General features: G+C 50.7%; 1 protein-coding gene across 1 annotated transcript in view; it reads right to left on the bottom strand.

The window, feature by feature from the left end:
* EHD2 (EH domain containing 2) overlaps positions 1–12,392 on the bottom strand; it is a 29,687-nt gene that overhangs the window by 4,164 nt on the left and 13,131 nt on the right. Inside the window, 1 exon segment of the mRNA NM_001246633.1 lies at positions 2,457–2,621. Coding sequence (NP_001233562.1) covers positions 2,457–2,621 — 165 coding nt within the window.

The raw sequence follows: 12,392 nt of genomic DNA, 5'->3' as shown, positions 1-12,392 counted from the left end.
GATCATCAGGGGTTCCTGGGACCACCCCCTCCCCACCGAAGAAGTCACTTTGGGGTGTAGGGGTGGGCTTGGCGTCACACTGCTTCTCACACGGGCTACTCTAAGTGGCCCAGACTGCACCAGGACAGTCTCTGCGAAAATGGATTCCTTTCACAGCCCTATGTGAATTTCCTGAGCCAAGGCAGAGAGGCCAGCTGATGACGACTCTGAAGGGTTGGGGATCCTAGGTTGCAACCTGGATTCCCTGGCAGCCAGGGTATGACTAAGTTCAAGTCCACTGAGGCAAGCACAGGTTGCATGTGCAGCTTCTACTGTTAGCCTGTCCAGTATGGCAGCCACTAGCCACATGTGCTTATTTACATTAATTAAAATGAAATACAGGCCGGGCGCAGTGGCTCATGCCTGCAATCCCAGCACTTTGGGAGGCTAAGGCGGGAGGATCACCTGAAGTCAGGAGTTCGAGACCAGCCTGGACAACATGGTGAAACCCCATCTCTACCAAAAATACAAAATTAGCTGGGCGTGGTGGCGGATGCCTGTAATCTCAGCTACTTGGGAGGCTGAGGCAGGATAATTGCTTGAACCCAGGAGGCAGAGGTTGTAGTGAGTCAAGATCTTGCCACTGCATTCCAGCCTGGGCAACAGAGCAAGACTCCATCTCAAAAAAAAAAGAAAAAAGAAATACACGTTAACATTCCATTTGAACGTGGCTAGTGGCTACCATACTGGACGGTGCAGAATGAAACATTTCCATCATTGTAGAACGTACTGCTGGACAGCTCTGTTCTAGAAAGTGTTCTTGGTCAGGCATGGTGGCTCCTGCCTATAATCCCAGCACTTTGGGAGGCCAAGGCAGGAGGATCACTTGAGGCCAGGAGTTCGAGACCAGCCTGGCCAACATGACAAAACCCCATCTCTACTAAAAGTATGAAAAATTATCTGTACGTGGTGGCACATGCCTGCAGGCCCAGCTACTTGGGAGGCTGAGGTGAGATAACTGCTTGAACCCGGGAGGCAGAGGTTGCAGTGAGCCAAGATCACGCCTCTGCAGTTCGGTCTGGGTGACAGAGTGAGACTCTGTCTCAAAAAAAAAAAAAAAAAAAAGCTAGCCAGGCATGGTGGCATGTGCCTGTAGTCCCAGCTACTCTAGAGGCTAGGCAGAAGGACCTTTGAGCCCAGGAGTTCAAGTACACAGTGAGCTATGATCACCCCATTGCACTCCAGCCTGGACAACAGAGTCTCTGAAAAATATATAAATAAATCTCTAAAAAATATATAAATAAATTTTTAAACGTATATATTTTATTTTATTTATTTATTTATTGAGACAGAATCTTACTCGGTCACACAGGCTGGATTGCAGTGGTGTGATCTCAGCTCACTGCAACCTCTGCCTCCCGGGTTCAAGGGATTCTCCTGCCTCAGCCTCCCCAGTAGCTGGGACTACAGGCACGCAACACCATGCCCAGCTAATTTTTGTATTTTTAGTACAGACGGGGTTTCACCATGTTGGCCAGGCTGGTCTCGAACTCCTGACCCCAGGTGACCCACCCGCCTCGGCCTCCCACAGTGCTGGGATTACAGGCATGAGCCACTGCACCCAGCTGTGTATATTTTAAATATTTATATTTTACAAATATAAATATTTAAATCTCAAATAAATAAATAAATGAAAATAAAATAAACAGCGTTCTTAAAGAGACTACTCTTTTCTTCCCCTTCCCAACTTCCTTTTCTTTTTTTTTTTTTTTTTTTTTTGAGACAGAGTCTCGCTCTTTTTGCCTAGGCCGGAGTAAAGTGGCGCTATCTTGGCTCAGTGCAAGCTCCGCCTCCCGGGTTCACACCATTCTCCTGCCTCAGCCTCCCGAGTAGCTGGGACTACAGGCGCCCGCCACCACGCCCAGCTAATTTTTTGTATTTTTAGTAGAGACGGGGTTTCACCGTGTTAGCCAGGATGGTCTTGATCTGCTGACCTCGTGATCCGCCCGCCTCGGCCTCCCAAAGTGCTGGGATTACAGGCATGAGCCACCATGCCTGGCCCCCTTCCCAACTTCTTGCTGGCTGGAACGCAGACACAATGGCTGGAGCCTTCACAGCCCTTTTGTACCATGAAGTTCCTTGGGCCTGGAGGCCAGGCATGGAAGAGAAATAAGACAGAAGGGGACTAGATCCCTGGCTCTGTAAAGCACCAAACCAGTCCTGGATCACTTTCTGGGACTTTTTATGGAGGAAAGAAAGAAAAACTCTCTATCTTAATTTAGCCACTGTTATTTTGGGTTTTCTCTTCACTCCCCTAGCCTGACTCATAAAACCATGCTCCCACGGAACTATTTGAGGGAGGCGCTTTCCAGAACCTGCCATCCATCCCTCTGGCTTTTGAGGTCCCATCTCAGAGCTTCCAGAAACCAATCTTCCCATCACCCACCCCCAACACTCCCTCCTGGGCAGCTTCCCACCTGCATTTTCTGGCAATCAGGAAAGTCCCCAGGGGAGATGTGATGTTCCAGCTGAATCTTCGCAAAGATGACGGGCAGTTTGAGGATCAGCTGCTTCTTCTTGTTCTCCTTCCCAAACACAGAGGGCATCTCCTTCTTCAGGTAGCTGATGATGTAAGCGTGAGCCTGTGGGAAGGGTTCGCACCTCAGCCTGCATCAGGGTCCACCAGGGGGCTTGTTAAAACACAGGCTGCCGGCCCCACTCCCAGAGATTCTGATTTACTTGGTCTGGGCTGGGGCATGAGAATTTGTATTTCTTTTATTTCTTTTTCTCTCTCTCTCTCTTTTTTTTTTTTCTTTGAGACGGAGTCTCGCTCTGTCACCGAGGCTGGAGTGCAGTAGCACAATCTCGGCTCACTGCAACCTCCGCCTCCCGGCTTCAAGCAATTCTCCTGTCTCAGGCTCCTGAGTAGCTGGGATTACAGGCATGCGCCACTATGCCCAGCTAATTTTTGTATTTTTAGTAAAGATGGGGTTTCACCATGCTGGTCAGGCTGGTCTCAAACTCCTGACCTCGTGATCTGCCCACCTTGGCCTCCCGAAGTGCTGGGATTACAGGTGTGAGCCACCGTGCCCAGTCTTTTTTTTTTTTTCGAGACAGAGTCTCGCTCTGTTGCCCAGGCTGGTGTGCAGTGGTGCAATCAGCTCGCTGCAACCTCCAACTCCTGGGTTCAAGCAATTCTTCTGCCTCAGCCTCCCAAGTAGTTGGGATTAACAGGTGTGCGCCACCACACCCGGCTAATTTTTTTGTATTTTTAATAGAAACGGGGTTTCTCCATGTTGGCCAGGCTGGTCTTGAACTCCTAATCTCAGGTGATCCACCCGCCGTGGCCTCCCAAAGTGCTGGGATTACAGGCATGAGCCACCGCGCCTGGCCTGCTTTTTTTTCTTTTTTTTTTTGGAGACAGGGTCTCGCTCTATCACCCAGCCAGGAGTGCAGTGGTGCGATCATAACTTACTGCAGCCTCAAATTCCTGGGCTCAAGGGATCCTCCCGCCTCAGCCTCTCAAGTAGCTGGGATTACAGGCAAGAGCCACTGCCCAGATGGGAATTTGCATTTCTGACAAGTTACAGGTGCTGCAGGCGGAGGTGCCACACTGTGAGCCCCATGGCCTCCTCCTGCTGGGGCTCACCCTGGGCTCCTCCTCTCTGCTAACTAAGTGAGCTGAGTCCCTCTCAGTTTTAAACACCCCTCCAAGAGGTCCACTCCCGAATCTGCATACCAGCCTAAGCCTCTCCCTCCAGCTCAGGACTCAGAGCTAATTGCCCTGTCAACATTCCTGGATAGCTCCATACCAGGATGCCCTAAGTGGAATTTGAGCCTAGCCCCCAGAGCTGTGTCACCCTCAGCTGTGCCCATCTCTGAAAAGGGCATCCCCAGCCCTGCCTTCCCAGTTGAGGCCAGAAATCTAGAAATTTTATTTTTATTTATTTATTTATTTTGAGACGGAGTCTCACTCACTCTGTCACCCAGGCTGGAGTACAGTGGCACAACCTTGTCTCACTGCAACCTCCACCTCCGGGTTCAAGCAATCCTCCTGCCTTGGCCTCCCGAGTAGCTGGGATTACAGGCACGTGCCACCATGCCTGGTCAATTTTTGTATGTTTAGTAGAGACTGGCTTTCACCATGTTGGCCAGACTGGTCTCGAACCCCTGACCTCAAGAGATCCACCCGCCTCGGCCTCCCAAAGTGCTGGGATGACAGGCGGGAGCCACCCTGTCCGGCTCTAGAAATCACTTTTTTTTTCTTTTTGAAAGGGAGTCTCACTCTGTTGCCCAGGGTGGAGCGCAATGGCATGATCTTGGCTCACTGCAAACTCCACTTCCTGGGTTCAAGCAATCCTCCTGCCTCTACCTCTCGAGTAGCTGGGATTACAGGTGCCCGCCACCACTAATTTTTGTATTTTTAGTAGAGAGGGGTTTTCACCATGTTGGCCAGGCTGGTCTCAAACTCCTGACCTCAAATGATCTGCCTGCCTCCGCCTCCCAAAGTGCTGGATTACAGGCGGGAGCCACGGTACCCAGCTCTTGAAATCATTATTGATTTGATATTTGACTCTTCCTCCTGTTAAGTAGCCACATCCCACCTATCAATGAGTCCCTTTTGCCTCCTCCTATGTCTCTCCCTCTCTCCCCTACTTTTCTTTTCTTTTTTGCTTTTTTTATACAGGGTCTGGCTCTGTCCCCCAGGCTGGAGTGCAGTGGCACAATCTCGGCTCAGTGCAACCTCCACCTTCCCAGCTCAATCCATCCTCTCACCTCAGCCTCCTGAGTAGCTGGGACTACAGGCACCCGCTACTACGCCCAGCCTCTCCCCTGCTTCTCATTTCTCTCCACCTCAGTGGCCACCATGTCCATTCGAGCGTCATCCTCTCTTGCCTGGGGAGACACCCAAGGTGGCCCGACAGGTCTCCCAGCTCCCCATCCTGCCCCAATAACCCTTGCTCCATGCAGCAGTGGCCCGAGAGGGCATTTTTCAGGAAGGAACATGAGCCCAGGGGATGCTGCTCATAACTCTCTATTTGCTTATTGAAGTTCAAAATTTCTACCGAAGCCGACAAGGCCCTACAGCAGCAATTCACGAAGTGTGGTCCAGGGAAATCCAGGGGTCCTCAAGATCCTTTTGGGGGTTCCTGTGGTCAAAATTATTTTAAGAACAATACTAAGACGTTATTTGCTTTTTGCTTTCTTCACTCTTTTTTTCTCCCAAATAGACAGTGGATTTTTTTTTTTTTTTTTTTTTGAGACAGAGTCTTGCTCTGTCACCCAGACTGGAGTGCAGTGGTGCAAATAATGACTTTATTTATTTATTGAGACAGAGTCTCACTCTGTCGCCCAGGCTGGAGTGCAGTGGCTCAATCTCGGCTCACTGCAAGCTCCACCTCCTGGGTTCACGCCATTCTCCTGCCTCAGCCTCCCAAGTAGCTGGGACTACAGGCGCCTGCCACCATGATAATTTTTGTATTTTTAGTAGAGACTGGGTTCCACCATGTTGGCCAGGATGGTCTCGATCTCTTGACCTTGTGATCCGCCCGCCTCAGTCTTCCAAAGTGCTGAGATTATAGGCATGAACCACCACGCCTGGCCTAATGACTTGATTTATTAATCTTCTCTTCTCAAGAGGCTGAGATGGGAGGATCACTGAAGCCGGGGAGGTCGAGGCTACAGTGAGCCATGATCATACCACTGCACTCCAGCCTGGGTGACAGAGCAAGACACTGTCTCAAAAAAAAAAAAAAAAAAAAAAAGGAGCCCCAGAAGGGCTGGAAACTTGTCTGTTCCCTCCATCTCCAGCACCAGTACAATCTGTATAGAAAATACTCAGGAAATATTTGTGGAATAAACCAATGAACTTGAGAACCTTTGAAACACAATCTTTTTTATTTTTTTATTTTTTATTTTTTTTGAGATGGGGTTTCACTCTGTTGCCCAGGCTGGAGTGCAGTGGTGCGATCTTGTCTCACTGCAACCTCTGCCTCCTGGGTTCAAGCGATTCTCCTGCCTCAGCCTCCTGAGTAGCTGGGATCACAGGCATGCACCACCATGCCCAGCTAATTTTATATTTTTAGTAGAGATGGGGTTTCTCCATGTTGGTCAGGCTGGTCTTGAACTCCTGATCTCAGATGATCCGCCCGCATTGGTCCCCCAAAGTGCTGGGATTACAGGTGTGAGCCACCACACCTGGTCCACAATCTTATAAATTATCGAAAAATAAACAAGGAGAGCAGAATAATGAATATTGGTATGTCTATATTTTATAGGAAGCTCAAAAATTAAATATTGCTCATGCCTATAATCCCAGCACTTTGGGAAGCCAAGGCGGGGAGGATCACTTGAGGCCAGAAGTTCGAGACCAGCCTGGGCAACATAGCAAGACTTGGTCTCTAAAAAAAACTTTTAAAACTAGTTGGGTGTACTGGCGCGTGCCTATAGTCCCAGTGAATTGCCGGGGCTGAGGAGGGAGGATCACTTGAGCCCAGAGGTTTGAGACTGAAGTGAGCTATGATGTCGCCACTGCACTCCAGTCTGGGCGACACAGCGAGCCTTTGTCTCTAAAAAAATGAATAAATAGGCCAGGCGCGGTGGCTCACGCCTGTAATCCCAGCACTTTGGGAGGCTGAAGCGGGTCGATCACCTGAGGTCAGGAGTTAGAGACCAGCCTGGACAACATGGTGAAATGCTATCTCTACTAAAAATACAAAAATTAGCCGGGCTGATGGTGCCCACCTATAATCCAAGCTACATGGGAAGCTGAGGCAGGAGAATCACTTGAACCTGGGAGGTGGAGGTTGCAGTGAGCTGAGACCGTGCCATTGCACCAGCCTGGGTGACAGAATGAGACTCAGTCTCAAAAAAAATAATAATAAATGCTTTTACAAAATGCAGTATATTGGCCGGGCGTGATTACAGTATATCACGCCTGTAATCCCAGCACTTTGGGAGGCAGAGGCGGGCGGATCATGAGGTCAGGAGATCGAGACCATCCTGGCTAACTAACACAGTGAAACCCCGCCTCTACTAAAAATACAAAAAATTAGCCAGGCGTGGTGGCAGGCACCTGTAGTCCCAGCTACTCGGGAGGCTGAGGCAGGAGAATGGCGTGAACCCGGGAGGCGGAGCTTGCAGTGAGCCGAGATCACGCCACTGCACTCCAGCCTAGGTGACAGAGCGAGACTCCGTCTCAAAAAAAAAAAAAAAAAATGCAGTATATCTGGAAAGACACACAAGAAACTACTTATGGGGGTTGCCTCTAGAAAAGAGGCCCTGGGAGCTGGTGGGGTGAGGTGTGGGAGAATCATGTCTGATAAAGTATGAATGCCTTTCCATGAGATGGTCTTAAATGTTCAATAAAAAAGACTAGTTAAAAAATTCTTTTAGGCCAGGCACAGTGGCTCATGCCTGTAATCCCAACACTTCGGGAGGCCGAGGCCAGCGGATCACCTGAGGTCAGGAGTTCGAGACCAGCCTGGCCAACATGGTGAGACCCCATCTCTACTAAAAATACAAAAATTAGCCAGGTGTGGTGGCACCTGCCTGTAGTCCCAGCTACTCGGAAAGCTGAGGCACAAGAATCACTTTAACCTGGGAGGCAGAGGTTGCAGTGAGCCGAGATCATGCCACTGCTCTCCAGCCTGGGTGATAGAGAGAGACTCCATCTAAAAAAAAAAAATTATATATATATATGTATATATATTTTTTTTAAAGAATCACAAATTTAGACTGCTGAGAACGTTGGTGGTCCCTGACTGGTTCTAAACCTTCATCTCTTCCACCTTCCACCACCACCCTGTCTCCAGCCCCGTTAGGCTCTCAGTTCAAACACATCAAGTACATGGCTGCCCCAGGGCCTTTGCACATGCTGTTCTCACTGCATGGACTGCTCTTCCACCCGATCGCCACTTGGCTCACCCCTTCCTCTTACCCCTTCCTCTCCTTCAGAGCGCTCTAAAATAGTCCCTCGCCAGCCCCTCTTTCCTCCGCTTCATTTTTCTTCATAACCATTGATTTGTTTAATGTTTGCTTCCCCACTAAAAAGTAATTCTATGAGAAAAGGAATTTATCTTTGTTCCCTGCTGTATCCCCAGAGCCTAGAAGAGTGCCACATGCGATCGGCAACTGCTGAATGAATGTCACTGGGCCACTGCAGAGAATGTGGTCTGAAGGTTCAGGGCATCTTGGCGTCTTTAGAATCAGACCCTCCCAAGGTCTTGGCCTTACATATCACAGCATCATAAAATCGCCCCTTCTAACAGCTATCACTTCAGCCAAAGGACTTAGAGCCAGAGGATTCGTCCACACCCTCCATCGTACAGATGGGAAACTGAGGCACTGGGAGGAGGGTGAATGCCTCCTCCCAGAGAGTCCAGGAAGGCCTGGTATCTTTGGAGGAGAGCATGAGGGGAGGTTAACAGTATGGCTATTGTTGGTGACGACCAAGTGTGGCGGACTCATATGTGAGGAGCAGGGGTGGGGGTGCGACACGGGGCAAAGGAGGGGCAGTGAGCCTTGGTCACAGCGGACCCTGAATCCCATGCTCCTGTGTCCTGAACGGCACTGGGGAGCCATGGATGAACCTGCAGGAAGAGGGGGAGGGAGTGCCTAAGGGTCTGAAGGACCAATCAGGGCAGGGGTGTGGCCGGGCTGGGGGCGGGGCCTGTGAGAGCGGGCCAATGGAGCCAGGGGGCAGGGCCGAAGGGCGGCTCCATAGGGACCAAAGGAGGGTAGGCGGGAGGGCGCTGATGGCTTTTCCAGAGAGGAAGCAGGGGAAGGTGCCAGGAAGAGATAAGGTGGGAGGGCGGGCTGGGCCGGGGCTGGGTCCCTGACTCCGGGGTTTGTCTGGGTTTCCGGAGCCGCCCCCAGCCCGGCGGGGGCACCAGGTGTCTGGCCCGGACCCACCCCTCTGTCCCTGGGCCTTGTGCTCCAGCTCCCGCCAAGGGACCCGCGGGAACGAACCTGGGGGAGTCTAAGCAAGACCAGAAGGAAGACAGAGAGAGGGCGGCGGCGGAGCGGGGGAGAGATGGAGAGACAGGAGGAGGCAGAGCGAGAAAGAAAAGGAAAGGGAGTTAGAATAAAAGAAAAAGTAGAAATGGAGAAGAAAGAGACTGAGAGAGAGGTAGAAAGGAGACTGACATAGAGACAGAAAAAGAGAGGGAGAGACACTGCAGAGCCGCCTGGGCAGAGGAGCGCAAGGTGAATTCCAAAGGTTCCAGGAGTGGCAGCCTGGTCCACAGTGGGCCGCTCCCTCCGAAGGAGGATTCCTGGGGTGGGGGTGGGGGCTCTGACTCACCCACTCTCGCTGCTCCTTAAACCAACACCTCAGGCTCCTCCACCCCCTAGAACCTTCTTGGCCTCCCTGCCTGCCCAGCTTCCTGCCCCGCCTCCACCCTGGCAGCCTCCCCTGAGAAAGTTCCATCTGACATCCAAAATCGCTCTGAAACCCGCGCTCTCCTTTCTCCTCTCCCTCCCCAAGGCCTGTCCTGATCCAGGAACCTCCAAGCCTTTTGCCTGGTCTCCAGGCTCCTAGACTCTCCTGCCTTGAATCCACCCTCCAAAAGGTAGCTTGAGTCTAATTATCTCCTTTCCCTGCTCCGAACTTTTTCATGGCTCCCCAGTGCCCTAGGGACAAAGCACAGATTCCCGGACACAGCCCACACCACCTCTGATCTCAGCCACATCCTCAGCCTCTAATTGAGTTAGCACACTGTCTACACTGGGTTCAACACTGACATTTCCCCTCCGATGCCCTCTCCTCCAAAGAAGTCCTCTCTGCCTGCCCCAGCGACCCCGCCCCAGCTCTGACCACACTGGGTCATCGGTGCCTGGGGATGGATCTGTCTCCTCTCCAGGAACCCCAGAGAGGACTGAGCCCTGGAACTGCCTTCATTATTTAGGACTGGGAGCCCCAGCAGGACAGGACTGGAACCATCGTGGTCACTGTTGTGTCTCCTGCACCACCCAACACCAGGCCAGGCATAGAGGAGATTTTGTTCAATGCAACTGTTTGTTCAATGTCATTCATTCAATAAATATTTACAGAGCACCAATTCTGTTCCGGGCGCTGGGGATAAATCAGTGAAGGAATTCAAAGAGCCCTGATTGGCTGGGCGTGGTGGCTTACGCCTGTAATCCCAGCACTTTGGGAGATCGAGGCGGGCGGATCAGCTGAGGTCGGGAGTTCGAGACCAGCCTGACCAATATGGTGAAACCCCGTCTCCACTAAAAATACAAAAAATTAGCTAGGTGTGATGGCACACGCCTGTAACCCCAGTTACTCAGGAGACTGAGGCAGGAGAATCGCTTGAACCCAGGAGGCAGAGGTTGCAGTGAGCTGAGATCGCACCACTGCACTCCAGCCTGGGCAACAGAGGGAGACCCTGTCTCAAAAAAAAAAAAAAGAAAGAAAGAAAGAAAAAGAAAAAGAGAAAGAGAAACAGAGAAAGAGAGAAAGGAGAGGAGAGGAGAAGAAAGGAAAGGAAAGGACAACAGGGTTAGGGTAAAGAAAGGGGGGAAGTTATATTCATTCAAAGGAGGGCAGGGACAGCCTTCCTGAGAAGGGAGCATTTGAGCAGAGTCTTGAAAGGGGTGAGGAGGGAGTGAGCCTTGTGGATGGCCAGGTGGGAGGGGGAAGAAGGCAGAAGAGGTTTCCAGGAAGAGGGAGCAGCAAGTGCACAGGACTGAGGCCGCCAGCGTGAAGTGCAGGGGACGCTGGGAAGGGAATGGGAGATGAGGACAGAGGAAAGGAGTGAGGGAAGGGGACAATCTGTGGCCACAATCAAACAAGAGTCATGGGAAACGGGTGCTGTGAAGCGCCTAAGATGTAATAAATTCATCTTTTTTTTTTTTTTTTTTTGAGACAGAGTCTCGTTCTGTCGCCTAGGCTGGAGTGCAGTGGTACAATCTCAGCTCACTGCAACCTCTGTCTCCCAGGTTCAAGCGATTCTCATGCCTCAGCCTCCCAAGTAGCTGGGATTACAGGTGCCCGCCACCACACCTGGCTAATTTTTGTATTTTTAGTAGAGACGCAGTTTCACCATCTTGACCAGGCTGGTCTCGAACTCCTGACCCCAAGTGATCTGCTCCCCCCTCGGCCTCCCAAAGTGTTGGGATTACAGGCGTGAGCCACCGCACCCAGCCTTCATTGTTATTTTATGTCTGTTTACTTATTCTGTCTCCCTCCATCAAAAGATAAGCCCCGGGGCTGGTCCAATGGTAGTGGGTTATCAGAACTTTTTTTTTTTTTTTTAATAGAAATGGTGTCTCACTATGTTGCCCAAGCTGGTCTTCAATGCCTGGGCTCAAGCGATCCTCCAAAAGTGTTGGGATTACAGGCGTGAGCCACCGCACCTGGCCTTGGTTATCAGAACTTATTAGTGTCACTAAAGTTGCCATGCAACCCCCCACCCCCACTGCTAAATTTGACTAGCTTATAAATAAATTAATTAATTAAATTTAAAAAAAGATGAGCCCCAGGAGGGCTGGAACCTTGTCTGTTCCCTCCATCCCCAGCGCCAGCACCATGTGTACAGAAAGCATTCCAGAAATACTTGTGGGCCTGGCGCAGTGGCTCACGCCTGTAATCCCAGCACTTTGGGAGGCCAAGGAGGGCGGATCACCTGAGGTTGAGAGTTCAAGACCAGCTTGACCAACTAAAAATACTCTACTAAAAATACACAATTAGCCAGGCATGGTGGCGAATGCCTGTAATCCCAGCTACTCGGGAGGCTGATGCAGGAGAATCGCTTGAATTCAGGAGGCAGAGGTTGTGGTGAGCCGAGATCGCGCCATTGCACTCCAGCCTGGGCAATAAGAGCAAAACTCCGTCTCAAAAAAAGAAAAAGAAATATTTGTGGAATAAACCAATGAACTTGGAAACCTTTGAACCACAATCTTATAAATTATCAAAAAATAAAGAGGGTAGAATAATGAGTATTTGTCTATATTTTATAGGAAGTTCAAAAATTCAACATACTCATGCCTGCAATCCCAGCACTTTGGGAGGCCAAAAGGGGAGGATCACTTGAGGGCGGGAGTTCAAGACCAGCCTGGGCAACACAGTAAGACGTCGACTCTACAAAAAATAAAAAATTAGCTGGGCGTGGTGACACGCGCCTGTGGTCTCAGCTACTTGGGGCAGGCTAAGGAGGAAGGATCACTTGAGCCCAGGAGTTCAAGGCTGTGGTGAGCTGTGATTGCATCATTGCATTCCAGCCAGGGCAAGAGAGCGAGACTCCATCTCTTAAAAAAGAAGGAAGAAGAGGGAACGAAAGAGGATGTAAGGAAGGAGGAAGGGAGGAGGGAGGAAGGGAGAGAGGAACAGAGGAAGGAAGGAAGGAGGAAGGGGAGGAAGAAAGAGAAGGAGGAGGAGGTGGAAGAAGAGGAGGAGGAAAGAGAGAAGA

Source organism: Pan troglodytes, chromosome 20 (genome assembly GCF_028858775.2).
Source record: "Pan troglodytes isolate AG18354 chromosome 20, NHGRI_mPanTro3-v2.0_pri, whole genome shotgun sequence".
Classification (NCBI taxonomy): Eukaryota; Metazoa; Chordata; class Mammalia; order Primates; family Hominidae; genus Pan; species Pan troglodytes.
The sequence above is the reverse complement of the archived record's forward strand: the minus strand, read 5'-3'. Positions and strand labels throughout refer to the sequence as shown.